General features: G+C 36.9%; 1 protein-coding gene across 2 annotated transcripts in view; it reads right to left on the bottom strand.

Annotated features, from left to right (window-relative positions):
- Nucleotides 1-2,663: 2,663 nt before the first annotated feature.
- Nucleotides 2,664-16,231, bottom strand: part of LOC139143991 (CMP-N-acetylneuraminate-poly-alpha-2,8-sialyltransferase-like) — a 23,981-nt gene continuing 10,413 nt past the window's right edge. The window contains exons 1-4 of one of the 2 annotated variants that reach the window (XM_070714618.1): nucleotides 7,521-7,906; nucleotides 5,175-5,270; nucleotides 4,365-4,952; nucleotides 2,664-3,746 (exon numbers count right to left, since the gene is read on the bottom strand). In XM_070714618.1, coding sequence (XP_070570719.1) covers nucleotides 3,500-3,746; nucleotides 4,365-4,952; nucleotides 5,175-5,270; nucleotides 7,521-7,696 — 1,107 coding nt within the window. In that variant the 5' untranslated portion in view covers nucleotides 7,697-7,906 and the 3' untranslated portion in view covers nucleotides 2,664-3,499. Of the gene's footprint in view, nucleotides 3,747-4,364; nucleotides 4,953-5,174; nucleotides 5,271-7,520; nucleotides 7,907-16,231 lie in introns of those variants that run through there. The other variant, XR_011554709.1, reaches the window with a different exon arrangement.

Below are 16,231 nucleotides of genomic sequence, written 5' to 3'. Positions count from 1 at the left end.
GTAGTTATCTATGTACCAGATTTGATTCTGATCTGATTAGCCGTTTTTGAGATATTGAGTACACAGACAGACAGACAGACAGACAGACAGACAGACAGACAGACAGACAGACAGACAGACAGACACACAGAAAGACAGACATCGCTGCGACATATGCCCACGTGTGTCAACACGTGAGCAAAAATGACAGCAAAGATTATTTCAGCTATTTAAAACAAGCTGAAAAGCTTCAACGTCAGTCAATGAACCAGTTAATAGAAGTCTAATACATAGTATGATATCTAAGCTTTAACACCGTAACATGGTATGGAAATCTGACCATAAAAATCAGTTTAATCTTTGTAGTGTAATCAACACGACAAGCAAAGTTAGACCAAAAAAATAAATAAATTGTGCTGTTCCGATAACATGGTTTACAAAAATAACGTAGGCAGATAGGCAGGAATTTTTTTTCCAAATATTTTTATTTTTAAATATGCATTTTTCAGGGTTTCAGGGCGGTCAAACACTGGCCACAACATTTCCAGAAAAATGTATCGTACATATAAAAGAAAAAAAAACCATAAAAGATATTCTCATTCAAGCAAATATCAAATGCCAAGAAACGAACGCGTGATTTTACGGGTTTTTTCTTTCTTTTTTTACTTCCGTGTTTACGTAGCTCTAAAAAGATTAGGGTCAGCAGGTAGAAGATAGGGTAGGTCGGGTTATCGGAATAGCACTTCTTTTTTGTTCGTCGCTATAGGAACAAAGCAAGTTGCCCTGTCGGTTTTCTCCCACAATACAATCGTTCAATTCTTAAAGACGTCACACATCCATAACATACATGATTCAAGAAACTTCCACTGGGCGCAGCTATCGAGTGCCAGTCCAAGAGCTGGGAAGAATATTTACAAACATACTTTCGTATAGTCAGCAATACGTATGTTAAATTCTGCAGAATGAGTTGAACTCGACTGGAAGATACGTCGCTCGAGCTCGCTCTCTAGGAGGAGGGGAGCGCAGCCTCCTCGAGCGACGGATACAGTTTAGAGTTGCATCCACTTTGAAGATTTTTCATTCAAACCCCTTTCATGTGCTGGTGTTCATGTGCTGTAGATCACCAGTGTCTTTGTAATGTGTCTGTTGTGAGCCGTGTAAACTTGTTTGTATTGTACAATTACTGCGAGTGATAGAAAGATGACTTTTACATTTTATGGACTGTGACAGGTGAGTTATTCTAACTCTCAAGTGTTCTTGTGTTATTAAGTTATGTATCATATCGGCTGATTATGAGGAAGGACCTATTCAGGGTTTTTCACTATCAGATTTGTTCTACGTATGTAGCTAGCATGGGCTTCAAAAATACAATGACATTTAATGTTTTGTACATCAAAATTCAGAGTACTTGTAGAGACTCTCTTTATGCAAAAATAAACTTCTATTTTATGATCAGATGGAGTAGTTTTTAATGAGCATTACTTACTTTGTTGATGTTGCATTTGGTGTTGTCATTGACAGTAGTTGCTTCTGTCTTTGATATTATCTACCATGATGATAGTCAGCCATGATGGTGTAAGTCATCTCTCTCTCTCTCTCTCTCTCTCTCTCTCTCTCTCTCTCTCTCTCTCTCTCTCTCTCTCTCTCTCTCTCTCTCTCTCTCTCTCTCTCTCTCTCTCTCTCTCTCTCTCTCTCTCTCTCTCTCTCTCTTGTATTGCTTGTCATGGTCCAACTGTGGATATAATTCTGAAATTGTCTCTCTTTCTCGTGAACGATAATTCCAGCAAATGAAATGTGAGTGAAAAACGAGAAAGACGAAACATCCGAAATAATAATGTAAGTGCCCTGACCACCCCCGCCTAAAATTAAATGGACATCCCTAATACCTGCCAGCCCCCCTGAGATTAAATGGTCGCTCCTTAATTTCTGACCAATGAGCGCCTTTCCGAACATTAAATGGTATATCCCTAGTTTTGAATTTATCGTTGTATAAGTTAGGATATCTGGTCGAGTGTAATTGGGGGGAGTGCACACTCAACCTTAGTTTTCATAATATATGTGGCAGTAATAGTACTGTCAGTCTTTTGACGTCAATTGTTGAAGAGATAAACACATTGCTTGACTCATCGATAAACAATTAAACATATTTACACGTTGAAAATTGATACTTATCATACAAAATTTGTAAATCTTCAAACCGCCCAATAGTTCAATCGTGACACAATATTACCCGTGTATATGTCAAGTTCAAGTATTGCGGGTATGGCAATCTGATGACAGAGACTCAATATCAGTGAGAACGTTCATCAGCATCGAATTGTGTACTGTATACGTCACCATCTGCACTCTCTTTTAATGTCTTTAGTAAATGTCGAGCGGTGAAAATTTCTTGGTCACGAGAAACACATATGCAAAATTTTGCATTGCAGTGTTAACTAGCACTATCGTAATGTATGTTTCCGACCAATGACTTTAGTTTACTTGACGTGATGATGTATAAATAGGTGTTTTCTTTCACGTTCGAAATGCGAACGGGTTATTTAATCATGTGATTAAATGAAACTGAAGTACACCTGTATACTGTGCTTAATCTCTGTTAACCAGAGGTCGAAACGCAAAAGTGACGAATTACACTGTACAAGGGGAAGTGTTGCAACACAGGCACTCGAGACTAGGCGATTGAAAATTGTTAAAAATGTTTTATTTCAACAAAGAGATTTTTCTTGAGAGCATAGCGATAGGAAAGAATTTGGTAAAATTAGTACTGCAATCTGGTGAGAGCTTATGGGCTAGCACCGACAGTACTTGTGAGACTATTCGAGATATCATCGACGACGGGGTATTAACTTTTAGTGAGTATAGAAGAGGTAAAATAATAGTCATATGTAGATATAGTAGAAAACTTTCAAATCAGTATCAGACATGTTTTGAAGGGAAGAATAGAGGCTAGTCAAATATGTGTGGTAAACCCGACTGATGTCGATGAAATAATGCACATTATGATGTCATTTCTCCTTGTATGGTTGTCTTTTGTGGAAATTTCAATTAATTTGTGACAGTACAGTATTTTTTAAAGTTTTAAGTGCTTGCAATGGATAAACAATAGCTGCAAATCTAAGGATTGTACATGCAAGTTTCCTTCTTGGAGTGCCATTTTGAAACGAATACAGAGGGTTTCTGTTATGTGATTGGCATTATTCGCTTCAAAATGCAAAGCGACCTCTTGAGGGCGTTTTGCATTTGAGAAGCAACAGTTCCTGGGACCCGGGGAGAAGTGTTTGAAAGTGGCACTAAGCACGTTTTCGATCCTAACCGACCTTAATAAATTACAGCCTTTGTTTATTCATTCATTCATTCATTTGGTCGGTCGTACATTTACTCATTCGTTCATTTATTCAAACATTACTTTGTTCGTCATTCATTCATTCGTTCGTTCATTCAAACATAATTTCATATCATTCATTCATTCGTTCACTCATTCATTCGAATTAAACAGGTAAAAGCTTGTTAATATTAATAATCAGCCATCACACTTATCAGCGACCAATCTTATCACCCCGGTGGAATTATATCGCGACAGAATCTTAAACTCATTCGGAATGGTTTTCCGATGTAACGTCGTCGAGTCGTAGTAATGGTGAGTGACGTTATTTCCATGGAGATCTTGCGCGTGTGGCCAGAATCCGTACAAATCAATGCGATCACAAAACAGGGTCGCTATTGTAAACAGAAGGAAGCCCTCACTGGTGGTGCTTTTATTCCAAAACCTGTGAAGAGTCAAAAGCATACAGCAACATATCAGGTGTAGCTCCGAGTCCTAAACACCAGTAAAATATTTTTTTCAAGAAAATAAATCGGTACACAATTTAAGAGTTTCCTGTATATTGATAATTTCTATTCCTGCAAAAGAGACAAACTGCCCGATGATCACCCTCTCCCTCCCCTCCCCTCCCCTTACTGTCCGACGGGCTGTCGGTCTGTAAATATTTATGTCTGTCACTGTCTGTCTGTCTAATTGTCTGTCTGTGTCTGTCTTCCATCTCTGTCTGTCTGTCTGTCTGTCTGTCTGTCTGTCTCTGTCTCTGTCTGTCTGTCTCTGTCTGTCTACCTGTCTCTGTCTCTGTCTGTCTGTCTGTCTGTCTGTCTGTCTGTCTCTCTCTCTCTCTCTCTCTCTCTCTCTCTCTCTCTCCTCCCTCTCTCTCTCTCTCTCTCTCTCTCTCTCTCTCTCTCTCTCTCTCTCTCTCTCTCTCTGAAATGCGATTCCCTATAGGAAAGGGAAAAACATATGTATTCGTTATCATGCATTCGTTACTATTGATAGAAACCTACAAGAAGATAACTGCCGAGGAAAAATTACAAGAGGGAACAGAAATGAATGTTAGTACCTATTGATCTTCTGTGGGTATAGCGGTGCAGGTGAATAAGCCACCCTGTACTTGAACTGTGAAGATCTCATATGTTTCAGCAATTTATAAAGATTCGCTTTAGCGTCTTTCATTACTATGTCCGTCCAGGACATATTATAGGGAAACCACAGGATTGTATCGTTCATGGAAGAAATAACGTCCACATATCGCCTGTGAGGGTGAGTCGACTGCATTGATTTTTCGGCGCTGAAATATTTGCTGAGATAAGTAACAACTAAGTTGTTCACTGCCACCAGGTGAGTTTTGCTTCCCACGTCCACTTCGTATCCTTGCACTGTTGCTAAATTTACCCTCATGATAAAATCGTGATCATCGATTTCTTTCCCACACGTGCTATTTCGAAGAATTCCGCCACTCCCGACGAGGGCGCATCGATTTTGAGCTGCTATGGTCTCGAAGAGTTCATCGTATTGCAATCGGTACTTCCCCATTGGTGGTTTACCTTGAGGCCAAAAGTTTTGTGGGAAGTCCATGTCTATTCGCCGTACATGCCGACGAAATACTGCCATTGAATTTTCCAAGTCGAGATTTCTGGAGACTTCATCCCTGGTAAAAATAAGATATTTACAAAAAAAGAGATAATATTTCGGACAATATTGCTTCGAGAAAAAACGCCTTCGTGTGAAGACGTTGTAGCTAACAGATTTCTCTGTAGTAAATAAAACTTGCTTTGTAAATATTTTTACAATATGCATGAAGTTGTTGAAAGGGTGAAAGGTGTGTAATTTTGAACGAGAGTAGTGTGTGACGATAACCCGAAGTACCAACCTGAGCTCGGTTAAGGATTGCGCCCTCTGCGGATAGCCAGGCTTAATGAATTCGTTCCCATACATTTCATTGTAGAATGGTCTCATCTCGTCCACGCTGCCAAAGAGGGGGTATAGCGATAGTGATTAATGTACTGGCAATTGAGTTGTAAAGTGTCAACAATCTCGATGAATATTCTGTATCGCTTTACAATATACACGTAAAACATACGCAAAAAGGAGGATACTGAAAAGCTTATCTACCCCTGACTCTAGAACGAAACTGGCGAACAACAAAGGTCACGTAGGCTTTCAATGACTATGACAATAGATGTATATAAGGCTGCGTTCACAAATAATGATTGGGGGGGGGGGGCTGGAGGAATCGTGATTGAAGTCTTATTTTTTTTCAGATTCCCCTCAATATCCTAAAAAAAATTTCAAATGCCCCCTTCTATATGATCAAAAATTTTCAACCCCCAACTATCACAAGCCCGCAAATGTGTAAAGGATGTGCACGCAGAAAAAATAAACACGTTTTGCGCCGTTCCGCTCGCAGGTGTTCACGACTACATGTTATTAGCACTTTGTAAACTCATATTCCCAAGGCAAGTTCTTAAATTGATTCATTTTTAAACGCATCGATATCAGTGAACTTTTTGGATTTGAGAATATAAGCACACTTGAGTTAATCCAACTCTGGCCAGGTCAATTGCTCCTGCCGAAGAGCACACAAAATGACGATCATGAGAAAGTAGGCAAATTGTGAATTCTGGCTAACTACCATATTTTAAAAAAACTGAGCACAGTGACCTACCAAAAATTTGTTTCAAAAGTACAAGACATATATGAATCAGATGCTACTAAAAATTGCCAATACTGGGAGGTTACAATATTATATCAAATAAATGTTTTAATCTCTGAAATGTTGGGTGTAATAATGGCAAATTTGGTTATAAAATAAATAATTCCATTTAGTCACATATTTTTTTCATTTCGTCTTTACTGTTCGAAGTTTCACTTTTGTAGTACGGTTGACGAGAATTTGAAAATTTAGAAAATCAAGCATGGTGACCCCATCTTTTTTCTTTAATATTTGAATGAATGAATGAATGCTTTATTTCACCAGATGCTTCACAGTATGTACAATAATGAAATTATCAGAAAACTGTGTATTACTGAAATCGTACAAAGTCAAAGAAAAGATTATTCTCATATGCCAGAATTCAAAATTTCCGATAACTTTTCAAGTCTCCAGGTCTTCCATGTGTTGCTCTCTGGCCTGATCTTGTGTGCAAGTATGCTTCACTGTCATGAGCGTCATTGGACCCGAACTCTTCTTCAACTACCATGTACATCAGAGTCGGAGCTCTGTCACTACTCAGGTATGCAGTGACAGTGACACTGCAGTAGCAGGGCAGTAACTAATAGTGACACTGCCCGTAGGCAGCAGCTGTATTAACTTTGATAATTTTGACAATATTTTTGTTCAGTTTATATGACTGCGTTCTTGTTCTACTCCCTACAGCATGTTGAACTGTCCAGTATTCAGCGTGCAATCACAGCATGTATATGTGAACCATGCATTTGTATCACTGACAACTGACTGCCAGCCTGGACTCTAATTAAATTATCACCTAATACATATTTATATATACAGGCTTTGTCGACAAACTGAATATTGTGTGTTTGAGCATGCTGTAGGCTGAGGGAGACAGCAAGAAACTGTAAATAATATATTGTATAGAAATACTGCAAAAATCATCAACAGTTGCAGCTTCTGCCCAGTTAATACGCTCAAGTTTGTTTTTTACGACAAATCACATATGTTTAGTTTTTCAAAAGTGGTGACAAAGTGGTTCTGGATTTTGTTAAATTATTACTAACATTACAATAATTGGATGACATAAAATGGTATTCATTTTTCATTGAATTACCTACAATAACTTGGAATTGGAAAATATAAAACATGAAAGGGACCCAAAACAATTTCAAGTCCCCCCTACAGGCAGAGTAAAAATTTTCAAGTCCCCCCTCTACTATCCCCCAAATTTTCGAATCCCCCTGAATTCCTCCTGCCCCACCGTTTTGTGTGAACGCAGCCTAAGGAGAATAATGAGACAATTGCTTGGTGTCATACGGTGGTAAGTGGTCTGTGTAAGTTGTTGTGTAAACCGTTGATGGGGTTCTAGTATACACATTAATCTTAGGTCAACAGCATAGTGTTTCAATGGCCATTGTATCGAATCACAGATGCAAAAAACTATTAAAGTGCAGTACGTTTATATTGAAATGATAAGCTTCAATTACACGGACTGCCATTTGTAGAAAAATGTATTGAATTGTGCTGTATGGATATTTAACTCACAAGCGTTGGAAGTGATGTAGTTTTTCCGTGTTGTGATGATGTGTACGCACTTGTGCTAGGCGTTGGATTTGGTAGCCAATAAGTACCAGTGCATAGCAAGTTGCCAAAGCGAACGTGCATATCAGAAAGCACGCCCTCAGCGATGGGAATCTAAAACTCTGGAGACACCGGTGCATGTTGCAGTCTTCACTCCGATGATTGAAAGTACTGTGATTCCGTCAACCAAATCTCCTCCAAAATTTTGCCTTATTTGCTTCAACTGGCAATTCTCAACTGGACATCACATTTACACTTTCTGAAAACAATAATTCAAAGAGAAGCGAACCCTTTCAATGATTTTTAATCGTCCCCGAGGCTATCGGAAGCCCGGTTCAGCGATGTACTAAGCGTATGGAGGGATTAAAAGGTAAAGGAGGTATTAAAAATGTAAAAACTTAGACCGGTTATTGAACCGCTATGTTAAGGGTAGGATTTAGTCAAGCGGTTTTGATATACGTTATGAGTTCGATGCTGATCGATAATTTACTGAGTAGTATAATGTAATGCAATGTCATATATATATATATATATATATATATATATATATATATATATATATATATATATATATATATATATTATATATATATATATAAAACATATATATAAAATATATATATATATGACACCGTACTCTCTGTGCCCAAGTTCAGAGGTTGCCATAAAGCCATTATGGTGATAACCGGGAGGGCACATTGTATACATTTTGTGTATATATATATATATATATATATATATATATATATATATATATATATATATATATATATATATATATAAATATATATATATATACATACATATATATATATATATATATATATATATATATATATATATATATATATATATATATATATATATATATATATAATATATTATATATATAAAAGCTTATGCACTACAAGCATGTCTGATTTTTACACTATATTCGAACGTGAGTAATTTAGCTACAACCTCACCAGTCAGTCATGGACCAACACGGAATGTCGCCGGTAGTAAATGTGTAAAAAGAGTGTCTTCATGCCTGGAATAACTGGGGTGAAGAAGTTTGGAAGGGTCGCCAATTTGAATCATTCGGGAAATAACAGAATATGGACATAATAGTTTGTAACATAATGTAACATCGTCATTTAAAATCATCTGGGATGACGTGTCAAGACTAATATTTTGCTTATTCAAACATTTACAGTCGTCTCTCGCAGCATGAAAGCTGACCAAAAAAAATGTGACAGTATTTTCAAATTATTGCAATAAATTTTGAACAACACGTTCAGTAGAGCACGATTCTCACCCGCCGAGTGCCACGTTTCTTTCTGAAAAGCTTAATTATTTACTGTGATTTTCTATATCACGTTCGAATTCCTTTCAGTTTTAAATGTGTTTCAAGGTACCATTCGGATTGAAATGACTCGGCACAGTCCCACACTGCAGTGTTGTAGGGACTGTGGTTCCTGTTGGTCTCATAGTCGTTCCACCAAGTCTGGCTTCTATGACATTGCTACATGTCACTATTTGCAGTTACTGTACTGTAGTCAGTAAAAGGCCCGTCTCGGCGGTAAATACTAAGTGATCTCGTTTATTACCAGGTCCGACGATGTGATTTTTTGAAGGCTGGAGGGAATATTTGAAAATGAAATACTCGCCGTGCTCCGATACGTTTGAGTAAGGCAGACGAGATTTGGTCTTCTATGATAGACCGATCAAATATCGCTGAAAAATTACCCCTGACTCCCTGATTTGTGCACTAGAAATTGTCAAGTGTTAGCCATCTTTGATGATAGAGTTGTCGAAGTCGAAACGACGGGGCCGAAATTACTCGAAGTAAATCACGTACGAATACAATTTAGTCGGCTGAATCACGAGATCACACGATTTCGAAGAGAAATTGAAGAATTTGGAGCAACGTAATTACGATTGACTTAAAATCTATTTCAGTTCCTACCTTTCATGGACAAGCCGATACTACCACCAGATATTATGTACCGCAAGAGCATTCATCCTCGTTGAAAAAACTGAGTGTTAATATTCCACAACGTTGTTCCCTCTATGATAATCTGAGTTATCACTACAATCATCAATGATCTAAGTGGTTCTCACGTAATACTGTAGTAAATATTTCAGCAAGGAGATGTGCCTGCTGTGATATGCTTACAGACCTTCATACACGGGAGTCAGTCACTTACACTTCGGATCAGCGCCTGTCGATCAACTTCTTGCCCGAGTGATAGAGAAGAACAAATCCGTTGCTAACACAAATAGGCGAGCGGCAGACTCACCTATTTTTCACACTTTATGTACCCACTTTACATACGGCCACATCATACGTCATATGAAAGCTTATTATTTCTACTTCAAGAAAATTGACGATGTGGAACTGCCAAGTAGGGCAATACCCCCAAATTTGCATAATTCACACTTGTGTCCAATTTGCATAAATGCGATATAAAATTAGAAATTACATTATTAACTACTCTAAACATACTTTTAAACTATCGAGTGATATATCAAATGAAAGGTATTTGCATGTAGAATACTAAATGGATATCGAAAGAGATATTTCAATTGATTTCACTGAAATATTTCCATATTTATTGTGAAAAAAGTATTTTCCCCTTTTGAATAACAATAAAAAAAAAAAATAACACATGCAGCCACATCATACAGCCACATCATTTAAAAGCTTATCATCTCTTCTTTATGAAAATGGACAATGTTGAGCTGTCAAGTAGGGTCATAGCCTCTTATTTGCATAAGTTACACGGGTACCCAATTTGCATAAATGCGATGTAAAATCAGAAATTTACGAATAACTACTCTAATCATATTTTAAACTATCGAGTGATATATCAAATGAAAGACATTTGCATGTAGAATACAACTTTGATATACAAAGACATATTTAAATTGATTTCACTGAAATATTTTCATATTTATATTGAAAAAATATTTTCCCTTTTGAATAACAATATTTAAAACAATTAATACATACAGCCACATCATTACAACCACATTATACGTCATTTGAAAGCTTATTATCTGTACTTCAAGAAAATTGACAATTTTGAGCTGTCAAGTACGGCCGTAGCTACCAATTCACATAAGTACGCAAATTACAGAAATATGATATAAAATTAGGAATTTATTAACTACTCCAAGCATACTTTAAACTATCGAGTGATATATCAAATGAAAGGTATTTGCATGTAGGATACAAAATAGATACCCAAAGAGATATTAAAATGATTTTATTGAAATTTTTCATAATTATATCGAAAAATATATTTTCCCTTTTTGAATAACGATATTTTAATAATTTTAACACATACAACTACATCATACAGCCACATGATACGTCACTTGAAAGCCTATTACCTCTGCTTCACGAAAATTGACGATATGCAGCTGCAAAATAGAGCCTTAATTCTTTAATTTGCATAATGCACACGGGTACCTAATTTGCATGAGTCCGATATAAAATTATAAAAATCCATTGTTATGTACTCTTCACTTGCTTTTAAACTATCGAGTGATATATCAAATGAGAGTTATTGGCATGTAGAATAGAACTATGAATTCCAAACATATAATAATCTTATTGAAAATTTTTATTTAAATCGCGAATATCTTGATTTATTTTTGATATTCATAAAATTGTGCAGTAAATACGAATAATGCCCTCGTTATGCAAAATAAGAATAAAATATATACAAAATAAGAATAATTTAGCAACACACAGAACAAATATCGCTCTGACTGAGATTCAGAGACAATGTATGATTTTCATTGGAACCCAACACGAGCTTAATAAATTCATGTCAAACATAAAAAATGCATCCCACTCTGAAATTTTCGAAAGCTGTTCTCAAAAAAACACATCCTTAGACCTCATTTCTGTGAAGGTCATCGATGCAACAAATTAACATTCTCGACTTAAGAACACACACACAAAACCAACAGATACCAGATTCCAGTTCATGCAATCAAACGGCAATATTTAAGGATTTGTTAAAGGCGAAACATTACGATGCATTAGAACAATTATGCCACAACAATACGATACAAAATACAAGACCTTTTCGATAAAAGTAATGATGTAAAAATAAAAAAGTAAAAGTAATTCTAGATCTTGTTTGATTATTACTAACTTGAGAACAATCGGATCAGATTTAATTGTTATTCGATTTCCATTGAATTGCCTTCGAAACCTTGGAATCGCAAAAAAAGTAAAAGGGAACCAAAACATTTTCAGGTCCCCTACAGACAGATCAAAACTTTCAAGTGCTCCTCTATCTACAATCCCTCAAAATTTCGATTTCACCCCGAATTCCTCCGCCCCTCACTACCATTATTTGTGAACGTAGCCTAATCACATACATATGAAACAGAAATATAAGCGTTACACCAATGCCAAACAAAACTTACAACAGCTCGATCTCCTATTCACATGAGCATCCATAAACACAACCAGACCGAAACGGTAGACATTCTAGCTTCCTTACATGAACAAATATAACTTCAGCGAAACAACGTGGTCAAGTATTGCACACGTTTCACCAATAGACAATGAATTTTAAGCGACTGATGAAGACAACTCTATTCCCGAAATACGGCTAGTTTCAATCGGGTTCGAACCCACAACATACGGCATCAGTCGCCTAGCGGAGAGGCAGCAGACAGAACCGCACAGCTAAATCCCCACTATCCAAAAAGAGTGGTTCAATAGCCGGCTAAGTTGTTACATTTTTCTGACTGCGACCGCTCCACACGTTGTAGAGTTGGTGAAGCACTCACGCACGTACGCTCACTATCACACATCGCACACACAAACTTTATCGAAGCGAAGCAATGAATACAACGCTATAACTGGGCGAACGAGTAGTCTCGGGGACAATTCTGTCCACCAGCAGAACTATCAACCCAGGGTAGAAAATACGGCTAGTTTTCAATCGGGTTCGAACCCACAACATACGGCATCAGTCGCCTAGCGGAGAGGCAGCAGACAGAACCGCACGGCTAAATTCCCACTCTCAAAAAAGAGTGGTTCAATAGCCGGCTAAGTTGTTACATTTTTCTGACTGTGACCGCTCCACACGTTGTAGAGTTGGTGAAGCACTCACGCACGTACGCTCACTATCACACATCACACACACAAACTTTATCGAAGCGGAGCAATGAATACAACGCTATAACTGGGCGTAGCATCAAAAGATCGAAAGGTAGCATCAAAGGATCACAGTGTCACAGTAGTCTTTCTACTCAAGTGCTGGTTCAAGGCAGGATACGTAGATTAAGGGTACGTCTTGCCATGGCAAATCAACACTTTAGACAAAACAGCCAAACATAACATACACAAATTCAAACAACTATAAGATATGAACGATGTGTGGAGTTTACTTTCCCTTATTACATATCACCAGTTGTGTCTGCTGTCAAATTAATCTTCCATGCACAAGACGGCTATAACTGTGGCAACCCTTTTACTCATGACAAAACTGTTTAATAAGAGGATGATGAATTTGTAGAATTACTAGATGTACTGGAAATGCGTGACACTGTATCGCCATGAATGACTTGGATCATGAATCATGCCACAACTTTGACTACAGCTTACTCTCACACATTGTTTCGGCTACATAGTTACTTTTCAACAACTACAATAGTGTAGTTCATGGGGATCTTTCTTATGTTTGGACTTAATAGTAATTGGTGATATTTTCCCAACACGTCTATGCGAAAAAATGTCGGCGTTAAAATCAATAACCGTATATGTTAAAAATCAATATATATATATATATATATATATATATATATATATATATATATATATGTGTGTGTGTGTGTGTGTGTGTGTGTGTGTGTGTGCTGTTGCCTTGGTTACAACATTACAAGAAAATGTTGGTATACTTGAGTAACATTAAACGGTTTTCATATGCTGTGAATGGGTATATTATACTCCATACAGAGGGCATGTTTGGAGAAACACTCTCTGACCTATAAAAACTAGACATCGGTATCGGATAATAATGCAGACAAGAAGAGGTATTCATATGTTTTGAAACATACATTAAACAAACAAAATATTCATTTCCAGACCTCATTTCAACTGTTTGTTCTCCGTGTTCTATGCACTTTTTGCACATCATAATGCATGTGGTTGCATTGATACTGCTGTTAAAATTTTTAAAAAACCGTTATTCAAAAGGGGAAAATAACTTTTATCACTACAAATATGAAAATATTTCAGTAAAAGCAATTTGTATATCTCTTGGGATGTCAATTTAGTGCTTTACATGCAAATACTTTTCATTTGATAGTGTAGGAGTATGTTAAGAATAGTTAATGAATTTTCTAATTTTATATTGCATTTATGCAAATTACTTACCTGTGTAAATTATGCAATTTAGAGATACGGCCTTACTTGATAGTTCAACATTGTCAATTTTCTTGAATTAGAGATAATAAGCTTTAAAATGACGTATGGTATGGCTGTATGATGTGGCTGTATGTGATGAAATATTTATAATATTGTTATTCAAAATGGGAAAATAATTTTTCAATATAAATATGGAAATATTTCAGTAAAACCAACTGAAATATCTCTTTCGATATCCATTTGGTATTCTACATGCAAATACCTTTCATTTGATATATTACTCGATAGTTTAAAAATATGTTTACAGTAGTTAACACCCTCTTTTTGAAAGTCTGAATAGCGGGGGTCACCCTGTTTTCAAAAGTTGGGATAGGGGGTTAGCCACTTTTTGACGTCGGCAAAAAATAATCCACCGCGCCCCCCCCAAGCCGAAGTAACTGACCAGTCCCTAAAGGGGAAGACTATAGTTTGTCATGAGTGTTTCACAGAATCAACTGTTTGCACTTCCGTCAGTATTCGCTCTACTAGACGAAGCAAGTCAGGTCGTCTAATAACCCCTGTACTACATCTTCTCTGTTTTTATATGATTAGGAACCGCTATTCTCTCATTCCATTTACAAAATAAAAACGCTCAACACAGCTGCTTATACAGATCTCTTAAGAAGGTAACCAGGCGCAAAAGTTTCCCTGTCAGAAACTGAACGCCGTGTTATTCACGGATATCCGGGTCAAGCATCTACTTGTAGTTTCCACCGGCAATACATCATAAACTCCACATATCGGTATAGCAACGCATGATTGTACAAACAAATCTATGACTGTACAATTTTCTCAACAGTTGATACAGTGCCACGCACGCATTGTCAGTTTGGGATAGCGTTTTTCATGTTTATTCGACGGATGTGGAACAATTTCTACACATATTGATAATAAATGTAATGTGTTTGTTATTTAACGAACCTTATCAGACAAAAGGTTAAATCGCTGCGCTACCGGAGGTCATCGAAGTAAGCGAACAAAAACTAGAAATTTTGTAGTTCAACACAGGTGGCGCTAGATTTGGTGCAAAAGTGTGCCCAGAGAACACTGCAAGGGAAGCGTTGATATTTAAGGTTCCAAGACAAGAAATTGACCTTTTTTAATCTAACAATTCTCTGGTGCTAGATAAGCTCAGAACCCCGGTAAATTATACATTTTCTGAAAGCCTCGATAGAGGGGATCATTTTGCTAACTACAGTGTAACCATTGTTTACATAACTATCACATGACAGGTAATTTGCATAACCTTTCAAAAATCGGTTTTCCCTATGTTTTGTCTCCATACTTAAAAATATCTGACTCAAACTTGCTGGAATGCAAGCTGTCACAACGCTCTTCAAAAGGTGTCTCAGATTTTTTATATCTTGCTTAATTTTTTGGGAGAACAATTTTAAAAAAATCAATCAGGGTTAAATTCACCCCTCTGGAGGTTTTTCGGGTACAAAAATTGTTTAAGAAGGTTCAAAAATTCTGAGACCTAAGGACAGCTTACACTCACACGAATTTTAGCCTCATACCTCAAAGCATTGAGACAAAACAAAGGGAAAACCGATTTTTGAAAGGTTATGCAAATTACATGTCACGTAATAGTTATGTAAACAATAGTGACACTATGGTAACCAAAATGTTCCCCCATATCTAGGATTTCCGAAAATTTACGGGGGTTCTAAGCTTATTAACCACTAGAGAATTGTTTGCTTAAAAAGGTCAATTTCTTGTCTTGGAACCTTAAGACAGGCGCAAGGCAAATGAAACTAATTGCATTTTTACTGGGGGTTTGCTCTAAAAGATCCAGCCCTGAAAGAAAGTTTTGAAGTGCAAATTAATTCCCCGTTGATAACGTTACAGGTTTACGAACAACAAATACGCATGCTTCAATGGTGCATGAGCATAGCTCAAGGTTAGAGCGAAGTGGCGTGTGGGAATCACAGTAGAGCACTAGAAACTCCTGTCCCTTTAACATAATAAATTGCATGTCATGTGCGTACTTTGATTTTCCACGGCCCCTTAAATTGAAGACAATAATTTTTATGGAACAAGAGACTTGGCCAGTGATTCAAGCTTTTATCCTTTTGAATGTACTCAATCGGTGTAAGAATTAAACCCCAGAAACAATTCACATTTTATGTACAGTTGAGTTATTCTAACTCCTAAGTGTTCTTGTGTGTCATATCGGCTTGAACGTAGAGGAAGGACCTAGTATGCAGGTTTTTTTTTCACTATCAGAATTGTTCTACGTTTGTAGCTAGCATGACTT

This window comes from Ptychodera flava, chromosome 11, assembly GCF_041260155.1.
Source record: "Ptychodera flava strain L36383 chromosome 11, AS_Pfla_20210202, whole genome shotgun sequence".
NCBI lineage: Eukaryota > Metazoa > Hemichordata > Enteropneusta > Ptychoderidae > Ptychodera > Ptychodera flava.
Note: the sequence above shows the minus strand (reverse complement) of the source record. Positions and strands in the feature narration are given on the sequence as shown.